The sequence below is a fragment of the Pseudorasbora parva genome, chromosome 21 (assembly GCF_024679245.1).
Source record: "Pseudorasbora parva isolate DD20220531a chromosome 21, ASM2467924v1, whole genome shotgun sequence".
NCBI lineage: Eukaryota > Metazoa > Chordata > Actinopteri > Cypriniformes > Gobionidae > Pseudorasbora > Pseudorasbora parva.
In genome coordinates this window covers 18401983-18424052 of record NC_090192.1, presented here as the reverse complement: position 1 = coordinate 18424052, position 22070 = coordinate 18401983, and the positions used below count along the sequence as shown (strand labels likewise).

At 38.3% G+C, this 22070-nt stretch overlaps 1 protein-coding gene across 3 annotated transcripts; it reads right to left on the bottom strand.

Moving 5' to 3' along the window:
• Positions 1–7522: 7522 nt before the first annotated feature.
• pank1b (pantothenate kinase 1b) lies at positions 7523–19113 on the bottom strand. Of its 3 annotated transcripts, none has more exons than XM_067429265.1 (7): positions 18585–19113; positions 16418–16770; positions 15953–16206; positions 14164–14340; positions 13953–14076; positions 13418–13543; positions 7523–10506 (listed from the first exon to the last, which is right to left on the bottom strand). In XM_067429265.1, the coding sequence occupies exons 1-7, from the start codon at positions 18844–18846 to the stop codon at positions 10447–10449; spliced, it is 1356 nt and encodes a 451-aa protein (XP_067285366.1). In that variant the 5' UTR covers positions 18847–19113; the 3' UTR covers positions 7523–10446. The 3 variants fall into 3 exon arrangements, with proteins under 3 accessions (XP_067285366.1, XP_067285367.1, XP_067285368.1); XM_067429266.1 differs by lacking the exon at positions 18585–19113 and adding an exon at positions 17692–17850; XM_067429267.1 differs by lacking the exon at positions 18585–19113 and adding an exon at positions 17696–17831.
• Positions 19114–22070: the final 2957 nt, after the last annotated feature.

The following is a 22070-nucleotide window of genomic DNA, read 5'->3' as shown; positions in this document are numbered from 1 at the left end:
GTGTTTGATGAAGGGAAGTATTATAGGTTTAAAACGACAGGATGTGATATGTATAATTAAATTACATCATGTATAAGACGGACGGAAAATTCAAAGTTACGATATTCTAGACCGATATGGCTAGGGGCTATACTTTCATTCCTGCATGATAATCAAGGAACTTTGCTGCAGTACCATGGGTGCAGCGGCGCAACGATAGGCTGCCAGTGCCTGAAAATAGGCTAACTTCCGGCAACATAACCAACGTGACAACCTGACACTTATTGACCAGTAGGCTAGATGGGGCCATTTACCTCCAGTCTTTGTGCTTAGCTAGGCTAGCAGTGGGTGCGTTAGACAGAGTTATGGCACGCACAGAGATAAAAATAGTATGTATGGACTTATCTAACTCTAGGGGATACGGTGAATAAGCTAAAGTCCCAAAAAGTTGGTGTGTTCCTTTAATAAACTATTATTTCCCTTGCATTTGGATCCTTGCCTCTGTCTTGTTCTTGACAAAATGATCTGAACCATACATGGGTCCAGCAGGCAAGAGTTAAGAGACATTTAATTAAGCAGTAATGTACAGATGGAACATCAAGATGAACAGATCCTAGCTACAGGTCACCCTGTTCAGGCCTTGGTAGCGCAGGTATTAGAAATAACATCAGGTTTCCAGCAGTTACAGACTGAGACTACCCCGTCACCTGCTGCACCTAACCCACCACCTGCTGTTCCATCCCAGAACTCTACCACTTGCATCAGCAAACCCCAACTGCTTCCTAAATCCAGATATTAGAGACCCAATTATGTCACTCATTTCTAGCCAAGTGTGGAATTACCCACAGCTGAAAATGAAATTAGATTTAGCTATCCGAGTGGATTCTCGGCTGCGACTTTGAGACCAACATGCGCTACAAGCTTTGGCTCCTGATATGGTGAGTCAATCTGCTGCTACTTCCAGCGATGCAGTCAGCCCCTCGATCGATCCTGAGCCCATGCAGGTGGGCAGAGCTTGTCTGTTCCAGGATGTGAAGGAAAGATGTCGGGTTCACAGACTCTGCTTATATTGTTGCGGGGTGGGACACATCACCACTTAATGGACAGTAAAAACCAAAGTCCGTCAATATGGATGAGGTTACTGATGGGCAATCTCGCTTTTGGAAAAACCTCCCTTGTCACCACTCTCCTCCTAGTTAAACTGCAGTGGACTGGATCTCATCATGCTTGTCAAGCATTAGTGGACTCTGAGCTGAGGGGTATTATTTGGAACTCAATCTTGCCCTCAGACTCAAGATTCCAGTGGTCTCACTCACCCACCTGATCTCTGTCGGTGCCTTGGGCAGTCCGTCTCTCCCATCCATCAACGGCCGGTGAGTCTTATCACTTCGGGTAATCACATGGAAGAGATTTGTTTTTGTTATAATAGATTCTCCAATGGGTCATGTTTTCGTTGGTCATCTCTGTCTCTTGCTTCCCAAGCCTCACATAAACGTGTTAGAATAGTTTTTTTGTCATGGAGTCAGTACAGTTCAACAAACTTTGTTTGTTGTCTGCATGCTCTTCTGTCTTGTTCTCTGTTGCAGGATGAACAGGACGAACTGTCAAACGTGCCCAGTGAGTACCTGGACCTGTCAGAAGTGTTCAGTAAGTCTTGAGCTGCTTCGTCCCTACAACTGTGCTATAGATGTATTGCCAGGTATGTCTCCGCCTAATGGCAGATTATACTTGCTTTCTGCTTGGAAAAGGGAGGCCATGGAGAAATATATTTCTGATTCTCTGGCAGCCAAGGTCATCCGGCCTTCTTTCCCTGCAGGTGCAGGTTTCTTCTCTGTGGAAAAGTAGGATGGTTCCTTGCAGCCTTGTATTGACTATCAGGGGCTGAATAGCATCAGTGTAAAGAATACTTATCCTTTACCGTTTATGTCTTCAGCCTACGAATGACTGCAGGGGTCTTCTTTTTTCACAAAGTTGGACCTTTGGAATGCCTATCATTTGGTCCGCACAAGAGAGAGGAGAATGAGTGGAAGACCCCCTTTAATCCCCCCAGGGGGCATTTTGAATATCTTGTTGTACCGTTTGGGCTTTCCAGTTCCCACGCGGTCTTCCAAGCACTCGTGAATTTCATATTGAGAGACATGGTCTATCAGTTCATATATGTCTACCTGGATGACATACTGATTTACCTAATCTCTCCATGTTCAGTTTGTCAGGCAAGTTCTTCAGAGGCTGCTGGAGAATGGACTTTTTGTCAAGATGGAGAAATGCATTTTTAATGCATAGCCTATTACCATTTTGGGGTACGTTGTGTCATCCACGGGAGTTTGCATGGATCTCGCCAAGATTCAGGCTGTGGTAAATAGGTCAACTCCAGATTCCCGCAAGGCAGCTGCAGAGTTTCATTCGCAATTACAGCCAGTTAGCCGCTTCCTTGACAGCCTTGACCTCCACCAAAATGGACTATTACATTGCTGGTGGCCAGTTTGGAGTCTTCATTTTTCAGCTCTCCAGTCCATTATAGTACCCTCACTAGCAAGGCCTGCCAAGGAATTTTCCTGTGTCAGAAACATTGGACAGTTCTGCTTGTTAGTTTTCTGTTTAGTTTAATAAACTGTTATTTCACTTGGATTTGGATCCTCACCTCTGTCTTGTTCTTGACAAATAACACCTATTCCAAACACTATATATTACATTTATCCCTTCCATACATTTGCTTTGCTACTAGCCATACCAATAGTGGCATGTAACTATTTTTAACCTTATCAAATTGCACATGATAATTTACTACCAGTAAACATTGTATAGTTGCAGTTGCAATGTCCTATTGGGGTTTTTACTAGGAAAGGAAAAAGTACTATGAGTACTATAAATGAAATAGTGACTTAAACTTATATAACTGGAATTAGTATTATATAAATAAAAAATGCTAGTATTTCATGACAGAGAACCCTCAGCATTAGGAGGGTTCTCCCCTCTGCTCTTTTCAATATACACATATGACTGCACTTCCGCAGACTCATCTGTTAAGATCTGGGTTAGGGTCTGTTCTTATGATACCACATTCATCAGACTCAATCATCCAGGATGGCGGCAAATCAGCATACAGACACGAGGTGTCTAGCTCAAGGCTAGATTATTGTAATGCTCTACTGGGTGGTTGCCCTGCTCGCTTAATAAACAAACTCCAACTGGTCCAAAATGCAGCAGCTCGAGTTCTTACTAGAACCAGGAAGTATGATCATATTAGTCCAGTTCTGTCAACACTGCACTGACTCCTTATTAAACATCGCATATATTTTAAAATCCTGCTTGTTACTTACAAAGCACTAAATGGGTTAGCTCCCCAGTACTTAAGCGAGCTCTTAACACATTATACTCCATCACGTCTATTGCGGTCTCAAAACTCTGGCCAGTTTATAATACCTAGAATATCTAAATCAACTGCAGGCGGTCGATCCTTTTCCTATTGTAAGGCCGCCCAAATCGTCCCAATGGAGGCTAACGATCGGCGGGTGAAGGTCGATGCGCTTTGGTCTTTTCGGCGGGGCAAAGGGATTTTATTCAAATTTCTCTTTATCTGACTCCATTTAATCATAATTTAGATTTTAGGTTAGAATGCCAATTGGTTATTTGGTCATTATATTTAACAGTTTGACTACACATTTAATTATTCCGTTTAACCCTTTGTTGAAATTATACCCAACCTGAATAATTCCAGAGCATGTCAGAATCAATCAAAGTGTAACAATTTATTAACAGTCAGGTAAATGTATAAAGCCAATTGCATAATCAATTCAAAGGTAATCCATATAACATCAAATACTCTGAAGTAAAGAATGAAATATATACCTGACATCTGAAAATTACATAATGCTGGCTATCTTGAAACATCCAGCATTACGGACTGACCTGTTTAAAGTGTCAAGCCCTGAACTCTTTGCAACATTCCCTTAAATACCCAGAAACAAATGCACAAACTCTTTCAAGTGTAAACACGAGTTCACAATGGGAATTTGCATTGATCAAGACTTGTATTGATGCAAAGGCCAAATGGCAGAAAGCCACACCCACCAAACTAAGACAAGATATCTCTAAACTCTTAAAATATTGATTATCTTTTGGTTAACTTCTGTGGGGATGAGATCTTTGTACCAGTCGCACTGAGACATTTCAAACGATATCAAACACATATAATACTGTATCGTGTGGATTGACATTGTAATATAGAGATTCTGGGTGTATTTTCAGTAATCTCAGCATGAGAGAGGGAAGGAATTGGGGGAGAGGGAGTCAACAGGGAAATATTTAGATTAGCTGATAGAGAGGTGAGACTTGCGTCTCCAGTGGTATGTGAGGGACAGTTCAGATGTTAATTTCCTTTATTTTCTCAGAGTCCTTGTTCCTCATTCAGACATTTCGGCATCTACTAGTTTTTTCAGTCTTACACTACTTAGCACCTAAACTCTGGAATAGTCTTCCTAGTATTGTTCGGGAAGCAGACACACTCTGTCAGTGTAGTCTTAAATCTAGACTAAACACGAATTTCTTTACAATGGCATACACATAGAACATTTTTAACTTTCATTATTCAAATCAGTTGACTGATTATTAGGCTGCATTAACTAAGTCAGCCAGAACCAGGAACACTTCCAATAACACCTGATGTACTCGTTACATCATAAATAGAGTGGCATCTACGCTAATGTTAGTCTCTATGTTTATCCTGAGGTTTATCCCGGATCCGGGCTGTGTCCGGATCGGATGGTGGACCTGCGCCTGGACATGACCAACGCATCCTGGAGTGTCTTCTGAGACCGTGTCAATTGGTGTCTCCTCTGAATTTGCCTCACCGGCACGCCATGCTCAAAAAACCCGTCTCCGGCGCAATAACTCTGATCTTTCATGTATTCATACTCCTGTGTAATCGACGCACCATCCTAAATAAACCCGTCTCTTCCGGGGTACCCTGAAATTTTGAATATTCCGATTTAATATGATTTCTGACCTGTAAGGTTGCCAGAATAATAATCATACACGGTGTGTTAATAGGCCAGAGGAGAACTGGCACCCCGACTGAGTCTGGTTTCTCCCAAGGTTTATTTTTCTCCATCATGCCCTGATGGAGTTTTGGTTCTTTGCCACTGTCGTCTTTGGCTTGGCTTGCTCAGTTGGGGACACTAAAAATATGATTAAAGTTATTCAACTAATTATACAAATAAAATGTTTGAATTAGGTTTTAATTAATTCTATAAACTATAATACGGATTTGCCAACATTGTCGCTATATGATAAATTAAAATAAGCTGATAACATCACTGTTTTCTCCAGAACGACTGTACAGCCAAATCTAATTTCGTTGCAATATTGTCCTGTTTGACACTGTGAAGCTGCTTTGACACAATCGTGATTGTAAAAGCGCTATATAAATAAAGTTGATTGATTGAGGTGGACCGGCTTTCCTTGTGTGTAGATCCAACATCCTAAAACCTAAAAAAAAAAGGGGCTGGGGGTCCTAATGCTATTTCAGTCATTCTGACTTATTTAATCTGATAAAGAATTGGATTCTCATGCTAAACATGGCCAAAATGTTAAAAAGAAAATAGTTGGACGTATAATGGAGTATTTCTGTGTCAAATACAACTTTTGGATTTGAACAAGATTTTGGACATTTTTTTAGAGTACGGCCCTTTATGATCTCATAAATGGTGGAATTATTCTCCCGGATAATCACATGCGCACATGAGCAAAAGCAGGAGCGCGTACATCAACGAGCTTCATTCAGGTTACAGACACCGTCGGCAGCACTGTCATTTTTTTTTTAGACTACAAAATCAACAATGTCACTAAAGAAGTGTTTGGTTGTGAGGGAGTTTACCTTATTCAGCTTCCCAAATAACCCAGCGTTAAACAATGGATGCAGAGTCGAAACCACAGGCCGTGAGGGAAACTGCATTAAATGTCTGTGTTTTGTTGGCAAATGGACTTAATTCTGTTAAGTGCATTTAATGTAAACAACATGAATGTTGAATAGACATGAATTTCATGAATGAAGTGTGTGTTTGTGTGTGTGTGTGTGTGTGTGTGTGTGTGCTCTCTTTAGCTCTGCTCACTGCACTCCTCCATGAGTTCAGCAGTTTTCAGAAAAAAATCAGTACAGCATATTTGCCTTTTATAAATTTGATAAAACTAAAGACTCTTTGGAAATATGAAGGATACAATACTACTCTATAGGTATTCAAGATTGACACGAGATTGGCTGAAGCGGTGTGTTATGCCCCCTTTAACAAACTTTAAACAGTGGAGATGACAGGTAACCTAAAAATGTACATCCTCGTCTGCCTCCACCTACTATCCAAGGCTGTACTGTGTGCAGCACTGATTCCTTCAAGGTCCTTGGCACTACCATCTGCAAAGACCTGACCCAAAAGAACACCATTAACGTAATCAAGAAATGTTAGCGGAGGATATCCGCAAGCTAAGGAAGTACAACCTGCCCAACGACCTGTAGGGCCAGTTCCAGTTCCAGTTCTACAGGGCCATCATTGAATCCATACTGTTCATCAGTCAATGTCTGGTTCAGTAATGCCACCCAACTAGACAAACACAAACTTCACAGAGTAGGTTAGTTAGCATGGCGGACCACATCATCAGGATCAATCTGCTTTCCCTCAAGGACCTGTACACGTCCTGTGTCAGGATGGGGGCCCCTCACACCCCACATATAGCCTGTTCAGACACCAGCAGCCATATCACCCTGTAGCCCAAGACTGGTTTCCCACTGAAGCTAAGAAGGGTTGAGCCTGGTCAGTACCTGGATTGGAGACCAACTGGGAAAACCAGGTAGCTGCTGGTAGAGGTGATAGTTAGGCCAGTAGGGGGCGCTAACCCTGTGGTCTGTGTGGGTCCTTTCACCCTCGTGGGGACATCCTACTGTCAAAGAGCACTGTCCTTCGGAGTGCTTTAGGTGTGCAGTAGTACATATGAAAGCGCTATAGAAATGCCTCATTTATTTATTTATTCACTCCTTACCTCAGGCAGGTGATATAGACATAGACTACCAGAAAACCACATTACCTTTATTTATTTTCCTTTGTGCAATATCATGTGTGGTATGTTTCTTTAACCAACTGGACAAGCATTGCACTCTAATGTCACAGGCAATGTGTACTGCTTTCTATGCTTGGTCATATAATTGTGTTATGTTTGCAGGGTATTAGGTTTCTGTCACTTTTTTGTGTTCTTGCCTGCAGTATATTGACTTATGTATTCTCTGCACTAAACTGCTCTATGTGCGGTTGTTAGACGTTTGCACTTCGACTGTCATGTGGTATCTGTAATCATATTGTATTATTTTATATATTTCAGTCCAACACTGCTGTGCTGTGCCTGATTGTGTAAATGTGCACTGTTGGTTTGCCCTAAAGCGGCAACAAATTCCTTGCATGCTCAGACATACTTGGCCAATAAAGCTGAGTCTGATGCACATTTGTGAATATCCAGTGAACTGGTGTAAGTGTTGATTAAAAAAAACATTACAATAAACCATTTTCCACAATCAACACATTTATTAGATATTTACAAAATATTTTATTGACAAATGAAGTTATCTTTTCACAGAACTCAAAACCAATATAAAAATCTCTTAGTGAATTTCAGAACTATAGTATTGTAATCAGTTGTCATGATCAGTTCTCATGAGGTGCAAGTAAACTAGGGGTTCCTAATCAACATCAAATGTTATATTCTAAGAAATACACTTAAAATTTGTGTAGTGATTCTGTTTGAGATTTATATGTGTGCTGAAACTGAGGTTTAAATATTTTTTTTTTGTATAGAATTAAACATACTCATTCAGATCACATACATCAGACAAGTTTGTCAGGAGATTGAGGTCATTAATGAGAGTTATTAGCAAGGAATATGGAATCTAATGATCTAAAATGATATGATTTATAAAGACAATTTAGTTCCAGAAACAGCTTATAATTCAGCGTTAATGTTGATTCAGCATTTAAAATTTAGAACATGCTTCCTGAAAACTGGGTATCAAACATGTACAGTATGGGACAGACAGAATACATTTAAGAAAGGAGAGAAAGGTTTCGTACAATTTAACATACAGCGCAAAGAATGAACATGCTTTGATGTATCTGGTTTACAAGAACAAAACCTGATGAAAAGGCAATTCGACTACATTAGATGGAGTGATCCATCCGAGTCCCTTAGGAAATGTCACCCCTGTTCAGAAATCGCTTGCATGCTTTGCATTGACTCAGTTAAAATACAATGTACCGACACATGCATTCAGTCTGCTGTGGCATAGAGAAAAGTAATACCCCCCACCCTCACCTCAAAAGAATTTGAAAACACCTCAAATATACTGTTAAGGATTAATGCGACATCTGGACTTAGCATTTGCGACAATACAGAGGATACAGAGATAAAGCCTTGTCTCCATCAGTAAAAGGCACCCCATAACACTCGGAAGTTACTTTTGTGGCTCAGAGAGATGTTGGGGTGCCATTGTGCATAATCCAGTCATCCAAAAACAAAATGGCACCCCACTGCATAAGGCAATTCTAAAGATAGAGCAGAGGAAGTAAAGCATGAATCAACAGAGAGAGGGAAAAGACGAAGAGGCACTGCACTTAATGTGTTACAGATGTTACAAGCAGCTAGAAGACACTTTAATGTCAGCACAGGTCTGTTGTTGAACATGCAATAGGTTCAGTACGCGCACAACAGATGAATATCTTTGACAGTCAATCCTCCAATAAAAAATGCATTATGATATTATTCTTAAATGTACATTTTACTTCCTCTAAGGAGTTTTGGTCTTGCTTGCATTAATAATAATCAGAAAAACAACAACAAATTACACTGCTTATTTTATCAGTGCTGTAAAAAATAAAGGATTTAATGACTTGACTACATATTTACACTGCTGAAGCCAATGAGAAAATGCAATTGGTAGAAAAATAATTGCTGTCATACTGTGGCTCAAAGGGAGGAAAAAGCAATACATTTTCCTCCTGGAAGTGCTTATGTTTCTGATCCTACATATTTAGACAGATTATAGTGACTGGAGCAACTATTTTGGAATTTATGATTCCAGCTTTAGGAGCATGTATTTGACATACATCTGGTTCTGAACAACAACCTTCACAGTTCACAGTCAGACCCAGCTGTAAAGTATTAATACAAAGAGTTAAAGGTGTTTAGGCAAGGAAAAAAAAACAGAAAAATATTTTCATTAATACACAATGATTAAGCTGAAAATGTTTCAAGGATGAAGGCATATGAAAGGAGTTTTGACAGTAAATAAGTCTTGGTTAGCAGTCTCTAATGAGACATCGCTGCATAATGGCAAGGATATGACAAGAGATGGTTTGTGCAAATGTTAAATTAAATAAAAAACAAAACATTATATACTACAGTGTATATACACAGGATAAAATGTTAACACATTCAGATCAGATAAATATTGGCATTAGGGACTGTAAAACCAAATAAAAACCATCAAGGTAACAAAGGACTGTATGTAGTGAACTATGAGAACTCTCCATCTGATGAAGATACTGTTTTCCAGTCAATATTGACAATTTGGTCCCAACACAATCAGTGTCAGCTCAGGTGCATATGTTCACTGTTCATTAGACTGACCAGTTAAAAGGAGGTAAAGATATCTTAGAAAATACAGCTACTCATGTCAACAATCCACTAATCATACAAGGTCTGATTACCTGACAATTTTTTGCTGAATCTGTAAGTAATTGAAAAAGTATTGAAATTCAATTGTTATTTGCTGTATTAAAAAGATTTTAGAAGTATGAACTTGGACTTGCGCTTTAGTGTCCAAAATGATTTTAAGTTTAATAATACCATTTCGCATTTTTAATGTAATACAAATATGATGAATGCTCATATGTGACTAGAACAGGGAGAGCAAAGTCCACCGTAAATGGATCTTAAGGACTGCTTGTCTGTGTGGTCAATTATTGATAAATATGATTTGCAGTTCAATACATAATTTGAGTGGAAGGTTGTTTTTATACTATCCCACAAATAAAAATAATACTCACCTTCATAACCTTTTCATATGTTACAATTATTTTCATAAAGCTCACAAACAGGGTGTAGGAGGAGTATATAGGCATTTGAATTGGTGTCCTAAACCATCTTCCACTCAAAATTTCAAAGCCAAAGCTGTGCTGGATTATAGAAGCAGTGATGAGGCATAATTATCATGAGGTGCAGCTTATCACACACTGAAAGTGTGTTGCAGTTGCATTATTTCCTCTTGGTCACCTGCTTCTGTTACAAGCATAGAAGGGCCAATGTGTCCATGATTTGAAGGGAAACTGAAACTCGGTCATATTATTAAATGGCTTTTCCTTATTAGGGGATGTGGCTTTCCTGAAATCTTACAGCAGCTTCTGGTTTGAAGGTTGGGTTTTCTTCAGTGTCTCAGGAGTCGTCAGTCATCTTCAGTAGCTCTAAGAAGGCACCAACTGCTCCAAAATATCCCTGCAGTACAGAAGCAAAATATTTTTTAGATTTCCATACATGCTCATGCTATGATGTGGCATCTGTTAAAGGTGCACTATGCAACTACATTTCAGTGGTAACACATAAGGTGTTGATCATCATCTTTCTTTATTATTGTTAAGCACTACCTCGAACTAAAGCGAGGTATGGAGCTGTTTGTATGAGGTATGGATGAGGTTATTTATTTCTTAAATAAGCTGCAGCAATGTTTGAAATGAGCTTCTAACGCTAGACAAATTCCTTTATTTTCAACACGATCACCTTGTACCCAAACCATTTCGAAACTAAGGAGCCATTTGTCCTCCAATTACAAACAAGCTCCTCGGCGCCGCGTTTGCGCGACTCATGTTATGCGCTGTAGGGGATTTAAAAAAAGTGACGTGAGTTGAAGGGAGGCGGTGGCGCCGGGACAGTGAGTGTGTGTGTGTGTGTGTGTGTGAGAGCGGGAGGCAGAATGGCAGAGAGATCATAGAGAGATGCGACAGAGTTGCGAAATTGCAGGCGCGGCTCGTGGCTGTTATTTCAAATAGCGCACCATATTTTAAACTAATCGGTTAACTGGTTTCAACCGGCTAATGAGGCTCGGTGGTCGGTCAAGAAAATGTTTAGTTTTTGCCATCCCTAATTGACAGGCGACTCCCTCAAACGCATTGCAATTTACAAATAGTTGGAAACATTTTGGGATATTGAAGGTACTCAATTGAACAAAATATATAACACCGGCCTGGTGTCTTTTGGATATTTTACTGCAAAAATACTACATAGTGCACCTTTAAAGCCTAATGATTAAATAATGTACATGAAGTAAGTTCAAACATTTGAGGTCATTCATTTTTTTGAAAGATATTAATACTTGTATACAGCAAGGATACATTGAATTGATAAAAAGTGACAGTAAAGATATTATTAATGCTACTGAAGGTTTGGATTTGGAATCAATGATTTTCTTTAAAAAAAATATTCATAAAAGAATCCTGAATGAAGGTATCATAGTTTCCACAAAAATATTAATCAACACTGTTTTCAACATTGATAATTATAATAATAACATTGAACCACATCAGCACATTAGAAGTATCTCTGAAGGATCATGTGAGACTGAAGATAAGTAACGGCTGCAGAAAATTTCACAATATTACAGTTTTTACTGTACTTTAAAATAAATAAATGCACATTTGGTTAGCATAAGAGAAAATATTAAAAACATTCTAATAATACATTTGAATGATTTAATGAATTTAATAATATCTTATGAGACGTACACAACATACTGTAGCTGAACCTAAATGGTTTATTTTACATAATATCTTCTCAAAGTGCATAATATTTGACAGCAGAAATCAACATTATCCATTGACCTGTGCGTGGGTAGATTTTGGAACGTTAGGACACAAGAGCTAAAAGTCCTGTTAATCATGCAGTGACAAGCAAAGACTATTGCAGGGGAGGAAAGTTAATATTCAAATGAAACCTAAATTTACATGTACAAACAGGACTTACACTTTATTTGCTCTAAACATTATTTTAACATTTCTCATTTATTATACCTATGACGGCTACACACCTGTTGTTGTAATAATAATGTAGGATTAATACATTCTGATGCAAAAGATGCTCATTTTCATATAATTCCCTTATATTTAAATACTCAAATTCAACTTCAGTAACACCTATCATTGTTATTTACCATCTTTTCTGGTCACATTTTCTATATCTAAATATTGGGACTTAACAGAAATTAAATATACAATGTGAAAAAAACAGAACATCTTGTAATCAATGAATCTGCCTACATATCTATAAAAGATGCTGGAGTAAATACATTGAAATGAGCCTCTAAATGAGAAGTTAACTTAAAGGGATAGGTCACCCAAAAACGAAAATTTTATGTTTATCTACTTACCCCCAGGGCATCCAAGATGTAGGTGTGTTTGTTTCTTCAGTAGAACACAAATGAAGATTTTTAACTCAAAGCGTTGCTCGTATAATGCATGTTAATGAGGTGTTTTCTATGAGAGTAAAAAACACATAGACATATAAGTCCATATTAAACCCTGTGGAGACACATTGATGCCTTAAGACACGAAATGTTTGGTTTCTGCGAGAAACCGAACAGTATGTTATTTTTTACTTCCCATCAGATGAATCTCATCAAGTATTCCCCAGCTCCATTACTTCCGTCGAAGAAGGACAAAATTTTACCTTCTTCGACGGAAGTAATGGCATTGGAATACTAGATGAGATTCATCTGATATGAGGTAAAAACAGAAAACTACACTTTCTCACAGAAACCGAATGTTACGTGTCTTAAGACATCAATGTGTCGCCACAGGGTTTAATATGGACTTGTACTTAATAATATGGATTCGATTCCTATGTGTTTTTTACTCTCATAGAAAAACACCCCATTGACATGCATTCTACGAGCAACGGTAAGAGTTAAAAATCGTCATTTGTGTTCTACTGAAGAAACAAACACACCTACATCTTGGGTCCCCTAAGCAGATACTTACATACATACAATTTTCATTTTTGGGTGAACTAACACTTTAAAGAGATGTTACAGAAGCAAATTATGACTTGTTGACATTTCTGACTTTTACTGAATATTCACAGAATTTTACAAGTTTAATATTTTTATCAAATTGTAAATGAGTATGAAAATTAGCTAAATTACCTGGTGTATTTTAAAGCACATATTTTTTATTTTAATCTTTTATTTTTTACTTTTTGTTTTTATATATAATATGTGCATGCGTGTTGGCTGATTCCAATATTTATAAAATGCCAAATACTGGCTTGGCTGATTGATTCAAAACAATGGAGAATGTTACAGTAACTCTAAGATGGACAGCGAATTAAAAGTGATTTAAAAAGGAAAAAGTCTTACTTCATGTTCTAAGAAAAGGGCTTTCAGTTGACCGTTAGACCAGAAGTCCATGGCATAGGCTAGCAGCTTAGTTGATACAGTGTTGATCCGAAGGAAATTGCCAACAAAAACCACTTTATCTATATTCTAAAGAAATCAAACACAAAACAGATAGTCAGAATAAACAGTAACACTGTTTGAATTTGATGAAGAGAAAAGAGGACATCACATTATTACACAAGTTGACTTTTACACCAGAGTATTTTAGGAAAAAGAAAATGTTTATCGATCTTGTGGCTTTTCAGTGTGCTGTGATAGCCCTGTACAATGCTGCTTGATCTCCATGCCACAAGACAACACTGTAAAGAAGCTCAGAGCACACAGAGTTGATCTTGATATCATTTGCCGGTAATGTCCACTGAATTTAATGTATGTATTATTAAGTAAAAAAAATCAATTAATGTGGCTGGAAGCCTGGAAACATGGATAGAAACTGCATAAACAGTTCTTAAACATGATAAATGAGCTTTTGCATTAAAAGAAAATGTTTTCAAACCTCGTTCACTGCACACATGCGGGCGATGGAGCCAATGTTGTTTGTGATGGTGACGAGAGTGGCCCTGGCAAGGTCCTCTTTACTTATGCTATCACGTTTTTCCTTGCTCATCATATGACCAAAACTAATAAATCAAAGAAAGAAAAGATTTTCTTTAAAAATCACAAACATGCTCATTTTTATATACGAATGCTGGCAAATCTGTCTGTACCTGGATGCAACGGCGGAACCCTGGAGACCGAAACGTTCATAATCGCCACCGTAAATGTCCTTCACTAGTTTGTCCACATTTGTGCTGTCCCCTTTAGTTGCCATCTCTAAGGCCTCCTCAAATGTGTCACAGCCAGTCAGCAAGCAACACAGGCCTAGAAACGTACCACCTCCTAAACTGAATCACAACCATTGAACAAATGAATGTCAGTGTATTTAAAGAATGTTGCATTGCTTTAGGTAGTTTCATTCAAAATCTTGTTTTTACAACAAATATAAACATTTTCATTACAAAATGACAACAACAAAAAACTTTATCATAAATTATTTTTCATTCATCATTTTTATTTTACAGTTCATGCTGCACTATAGAACTTTAGACTCTTTATCGCCATCTGTGGTTCAAACATAAATATTTTTTTTGTGTCATTTGATATTGTTCCACTTGTATTGTATTATTCCACTTTTTCTGGAGCACGTGTGGCAGCGCTTTAAATAGCTGCTGCTCGGAGGCTTGCTCCAAACTCATTTCATTGCATTTTACTTGTACATGTGTAATGACAACAAAATTAAATCTGAATCTAATTTTGTGGCCACAAAATAAGGTTTTGTTCCCAAAACGTATTATTCATGTCCATGATTTATAAATAATTCCCTTTGAGTTAAATTGTTAAAACAAATTTAGATAAAACAATGGAAAAAATCTGTAAAACATGGCCACAATTTAAAGGGATAGTTTCCACCCAAAAATGAAAATTCTGTCATCATTTACTCACCCTCATGTCGTTCCATAAGACTTTTGGTCATCTTCGGAACACAAAGTAAGATATTTTCTATGAAATCTGAAAGATTTCTTTCCCTCCACTGACAGCTATGCAACAATTTGTGATTCAAAAAAATCATAAAGATATTGTAAACGTATCCATATGAATTGAGTGGTTTAGTCCAAATTTTCAGAAGAGACACAATCTATTTATATGTTTAACAGATTGAATTTAGGCTTTTATTCAAATAAAAACATTCATCAACACACACGTCAGTTGTGGTAAACGGAAGCTCAATGATGCTTGGACGACGTGCGAGAACCAATGAAGTTTGTTCTTGCACGTCAAGCAAGTTCGAGTGAAGTTCTGTTTATGTTCGCTGATCAATTTTTATGCGTGTATAAAAGCCTAAATTCAATCAGTTTATCGTTGTTTCACTGTTGCTCTGGTTGGTTGAAGCGCTATCTTATTGCATGCCGAGGGACTTTGAAAGACAACCGTTTATCCTGTCTCTCTGATTGAGCGCTGCCAATGGTGTGTTTCTAGACCCAAAATCTTGATATAGGTCTGGCTTGTCAGGCTAAGTGATAGCTGATAGTGATAGTAAACAGAGGGACAGAAACCTCTCAGATTTCATCAAAAAGATCTCTATTTGTGTTTGGGATATGTACAAAAGTCTTACAGGTTTGAATGACAAGAGGGTGAGAAAATTTACATTTGTATAATTTTTGGGTGAACTAAAAAATTTTTTTAAAAAAGAATAAAACATTTTTTTTGTACTTTGGTTTTTTTGCACGAATAAATCTGATGGATAGCGGTTTATCTATGCTTCTGTAGTAACATATCTGATAAATGTCATCAGGTCAGGAAGTACAATCAAGTCAGGAAGTAAGATATCTGCTGCTGTAGAAGCCAGATGTTCCTTCCATACTTATGCATGGCATGTATAAAAGCAAGGACAAATGACATAAATCTGAAATAAACATGTTTACTTAGCTACAAGAAATAGATGATGCAGGAATTCACCTAGTGCCCGTGACCCGTTTGTAATCATCCTTGGAGTAGACGGCCAGGATGCTAACCCCCGAGCCAATGTTTACCAGCAACATAGGGAAGGGGTTCTCCAGGCTAAATGGCCTCTTGACACAGTTTTCAGGGTCAGAGGGATTTTGGAAAAAATAACACTCGGGATGACCATTGAACCCGACCGAGTCAACGTAAAGCAGACCTTGAATAAGACAGTCCAGTTCATCCAGCTTCTGCAGCTCCAAATCAGCCACCTGTGGGAAGAAATAAATACACAATCAAAAACGTGAGAAGGCATATCTGATGTAAGCAATTTCGTGTCCTGATAACAGTTATAGGATAAGTGGATAACCATCCATTATGTCAATCAAACACTAGCCTGGAATGGATCAACATATTTTTCTCATTAAATCTTTTGCGAATAAAACCCTTTATCATGTTGCCATTTCTCTGTGGGTCATGTACCGTTCTGAAGTCTTCCTCAAACTTGTATGCGCCCCCACCCGTGGCGCACAGCGTGGTGTGCAGGCTGGAGAAGTTCTTGTCTCTGCCCATTTGGATGAAGCGGTGCATGTCTTGAGTGGGGAACCGAATGAAGTGCAGGTTGCCTTTGCGGCCACACATGGTTAGGTTCTTCAACTCCAGGTGAACGTCACGGATGCCCGTGTTTCCATAGGCCACGTTGGAGGTCAGGTAGCGGCGGATGCTCTTCAGGCTCTCCACTTCCTCTTGTTCTTCTTCAGCAGCTATGTCCTTGGGCTCAAAGTAAACCAGCTTTACCAGGGTGCCTCCGATATCCATTCCAAACCATGGAAAGGCTGAAACAAAAACACACGTTTTAGAAAGGGTAATTTCAATATTCTTTCCTAACAAGCATAACCTAAATGTTTTTGTGTGTGGTATCAATTGGTGTGAAATGGGACTCAAAAAGTGATGTAAAGTGAAGTGCATTATTGGTAATCCTTAAATCAATGTTTTTAAGATTTTATTTGAAATAGCATATTAATGAATATTTTCTGATTGCAAATTACTATGACTGCTTTGGCAGAAAAAATAAATATATAAATATATATATAAATTTATAATATATTATTTTTAGTATTTCGGTCTATTCACACTGTGGCTTGTGGGGCCTTTTGTTGCCATGGTAACAGCAGTTTCAAAAAGATTACATTAGTGATTCAGAGAAACATCTTAAAAATAAAAGTCACACATATCACACAATCTTTCTAGAATAATCTTTAAAATCTTTAGACTTACCTTACTCAAATTACTACAGAATTTCGCATAGTAACTTTAGTGAACCATTGAAAGAGCTTTGCAGTGTTTGAGAGAAAGCAGTTTCTTATGTCATTGATTAGTTAAGGCAGTCTCTGTTTAGATCAGAGATGATAATGTAGCTGGCAGACGTACATGTGGGTGAAAGGTGTGTGTCCCTTTTCTCAGGGAGCAAAGTACTCTAAAGTCACCAAGAACACAGTGACATTACAGCAGTTTGTCCACAAAAAGTGATGTTTACAGAAAACATATTTCAAAAACACTATTGAATATCAACAACAAATAACTATACTTATACTAGTTATAGATACATTTACTGCTTGTTTAGTAGGTTTGACAGTAGATATCAAAAAGATGCAGAGCAATAAATTCTAACAAAAAATACTTAAAAAATATTTATTTATTTTTTGTACTGTTGTGTACTGATTTCATTGATTAAATAATATTATGCAAGACATTACCTGCCTTCTTCACAATTAGTTTCATACTTTTAGGTGAGACAGACAGGATGCAGACAGCAAAGCACGCAGCGATCTATTCCATATATGAAAATATATCATTCAAATGCAGCTGTCAGAAGAATAATCGTGTTCTTGTCAGCTGGCAGGTGAACTGTTGACTTTTTATGTTAATTTAACAAGAACTGTAAAGTCTGCAAGGTCCACCCAGTTGTGTGATACTTCCCTCTCATTGGATGATCAGCATGCCCTTCATATCTGGCGTGTTTTGTCCACACCCCCTGGTTCTGATCTGGCCAATGAAATCCGCACAGCGAACATCACATTGATTTAACAACCCTAAATAACCCGGTCTTTAAAAACAAATAAACCTCTTAATACAGGCATGTTTGAAATGTGTTTACAGTTTTATGTTATTGCTTTTAAATAAACCTCTTCTTGGTTTGTTTTTTAATTGAGAAGAACAGTTGAATAAAACACAAAATAAAACTAAAAATGGTTCATTGCTTCCGGGAATTTATGACACCAAATAGGCTATTATCATCCTTCAAGATCTTGACACAAATGAATAAAACGTAATGCAAAAAAGGCTGCATCGCTCAAATAGTCAGAAAATAAAATGGCCATTTTAACGTACAGTGAGATAACATTTATTTATCATCATGACAATAAGAAAAAAAATAATGCGTCGATTAAATTAAATTAAAACAAATAAAGGAAATTCAAGTTTTATGCCATGGAATCGTTTTTTATTTGCGTAACGTTACATTAGATTTGTGTTTAAATAAACCAAACCTAAAATTCATATTTACTGTAGGCCTGTGTAGTGTTAATTGTCATTTTCAGTTTAAGTTGCAATTTAAAATATTTATGAAAAGCTGCAAAGCCCGACTTACGCGGTCTGTTCTTCTTCCCCGAATCCATGCGTCTTCTGAGTCTGCAGCGCTTCGCAGGCGAACCATTGTTGTGTACATCCTGATGAAGATGGTGGAAATTTTCAATACCATTATGGCCACCGCTACTGTCACTAGCAGCCAGACCACCTCCGTTAGACGAAATAGAGTCCCCGTTACCGGACTGCGGGGGGTGAAATCCGTTTACTAAACCGTTCGTGTAGTGCGTTGTCCCGTTTTGATCGGATGTTTCAGCATTTTCCATTATTTACGTAGCAAATGTAAACGTTCGGAAGACAGATGCGTGACGACTCGACGTTTCGAAGGCGCTTCAAACTGTACAGTTGTTTTGTCAGAATTCTACATAAATGCTGATGTGTTGTAAAGCTGTGAAGACAATAGATAGGTCTTCATCATCTTATACGAGGTCACTGTCGGTCATTTCTTCTTTACACTCTCTATGGCTGTTTCCGAGTCAAACAGCCGGTATGCGACGTCACTAAGGAAAATGCATCCACTCCCTCTGCTGAAACGTCATGTCTCAGAGCCGCCTACTTACATTTAGCATAGGCTAATATTGCTAAATTACTGCAGCCTATGTATCCTATTGTATTTCAAAGCTGACAAGACGTTCCCTTAAGCTAAGTTTACTTAAGTAACGTAAGGCCTAGTCTTGATTAATTGTAGACAACCCGGTTTTAAAGACTTCTTCAAATGTCCATTTTAGACAGTCTATGTCTAGAGTGTAGGCTAGCCAATTCATGGGAATACTGATGTTGTCAAACCAGGTATTATGCATAAACAATACTGTAGGCTGAGAGTAGGAGGAAAACCAAACTGCTACACTCACTGACGATGTTCTAATAAAATAACTCGCCCTCTTCCGTTTTTAAATTCAAAGCAAGATCTTTTGCATCACTCAGTGATGATGAGATTTCTGATGTGTGGATGGAAAATTTGTTAGTGTCAAAAAAAGCAAGGATATCTTCAGTTGGACCACCCTATACAGAACTGAATAAGGAATAGGAATCCAATTCTCCACAATTCCCACTTCCTATAAGAAATCCTAACTCCTAAACACAGCCCACATCCCTTTTACATTTTCAAAAAATACCATTTAGTATGTTTTATAAGCTGTTTTCCTCATGGGGACCAAGGAATGTGCCCATAATAACCTAGGGTTTAACACACACACACACACACACACACACACACACAAACATTTTTGCCTTTGGCTTAATTGGCTTGCTCAGTTGGGGACACTAAAATTATGATCAAAGTTATTCAACTAACTATACAAATTACATTTATGAATTAGGTTTTATTTAATTCTATAAACTATAATACTGATATGCCAACATTGTCGCTATATGATAAATTAAAATAAGCTGATAACATCACTGTTTTCTCCAGAACAACTGTACAGTATTGTTCTGTTTGACACTGTGAAGCTGCTTTGACACAATCGTGATTGTAAAAGTGCTATATAAAGAAAGTAGCCTGACAAGCCAGACCCACATCAAGATGTTTGGTCTGGAAACTCACCATAGACAGCTCAATCCGAGGGGCGGGATAAACGGTTGTTTTTCAAACTCCCTCTGCACGCGATAGGATAGCGCTACACCAACCAGAGCAACGAAGGTGAAGCAGAGCTCGCTGATAGATTAAACATTCGCCGTATCCGGTCGACTAAACTCCGAACACATCTTCCCTTTTTAAGAATGACTTCAGTGCCGTTCTTTGTTCTTTTCTCAGAGAAAAGCTTAACTCCAAGTCTTCCGGAGTCGCGGTCAGAGCAAGGGGATAATCTAGAGCTCGGAAAGCGTTCCACCCCTAGGGGCTGCCATTGCTAACCAAGCCATCACCTGCTGTTAGCATCCCATTGACTCCCATTCATTTTTGAGTCACTTTGACAGTGAATAACTTTACATCTGAGACGTTTTAAGACTCCATTTGTCCATTGTTTATTTCTAAAGAAACACGACAATGCATAAAAGGCTCCGTTACCTTGTATCTTACACTATCGCCCCGCAGAAGCTGTTTTTGTAAAAATAGGCTAACGATTGCGTCATAACCAACGCGACTCTGTCGCACAGTTGAGAAATTACCGTATAGACCTGAGGAGACGCTCGCAAGCAATCTTTTACTGTCTATGAGACAGTCGGGGGGACGTGAAAACATAAAGTCTGATAAAGTCAATGGGGAAGAATGGGGAGAAGCCCATAGTGAGCCAAAAGCAACGGGAGAAAATATTTAAACAACGTGATTCAGCTTTCACTTTCCACAACTACTAGAAGACCTACAGCTGTCAGACAGGAGGCTCACGTCACATCTACGTCGTCAAGCTCAGTCTGAGCCTGCGCAGTTCGCTCAGCCATCAGGAAGTGAGTGCTCCTATTGACATCACATTCCGCCGTTGACGTCAATGGGATAGCTCAGTCCATTTCTTCTACTGTCTATGGGTCAGAGCTGATTCGAAAGACCGCCGCCGTCAGTTTCTGTGTTAACTAGAAGCACGCAAACGTGTTCAACTAATCATGAATTCAGTAGTGTTTCGGCATCCGGGTTGCCAGCTCTGCTCTAGTTACCCGAGCTGCAGCTACAAACGTTCCTGCTGGATCCTGCAGCCTGGCAACCTCGAGTCAGGGGGGAGGGGGAGATACACCGATCTACAGTCATTTGTCAGTCAAGTGATTGCAGTACCAGTTTTGGCCACAATCTTACATGCACTTCCTTTAAACTTCATTTAGACTCTTAAAAAGTGAAGAGTCTGCTATAGGTGTATGCAGTCATCATAAAACAAAACAAAAAACCAACAACATTTATTTATGTTGTTACAGACCATGTTATAGATTTTATTTAGCTATTTCTGACATAAGTGTTGCCTTTATTGTAGACTGCATCTTTAATTGTACAAAGACATTGTAAGATAACAAAGTAGATGCTTGCATTCTTTCCACACTTTTTACATTGTTTCAGGTCTATGGCGAAGGTTTAAAAGGGTTACTTCAGCGATTAGCATATGGCTTTGTATCACTAGAAACCCTGGAGTATAATCAAATGATCGTGCTTTCCAGCGCTGAAGTACCCCTTTAAGTAGATCTCTGTTCAAAACAACAAGAACATCATTTGTCAATGCTGCAGTCACACATACTTTATTTTAATAATGAATGCATTCATGACTTATTGATTTGTGTTATTTTAAGATGTTTTCTAAAGTCATGCTTCAGAAAAGTTTATATCATCTACAGAATATAGTTTCAGCCCTGAAAAGATATTACACAAGCATGTGTTATTACATCTACAGTGCAATACAAGAGACACTGTAACTGCTTAGTGTGGCAATGATGTCTTGCTTTTTTGCAACCACTGGTAACATAACTCCCCTAAGCGCAGAATAACAATGAAACAAAAAGACACACTGTAAAAAATTATTTAGAAAAAAAGTTACCTGGTTGCCTTAAAATTTTGAGTTCATTGAAATTAAAA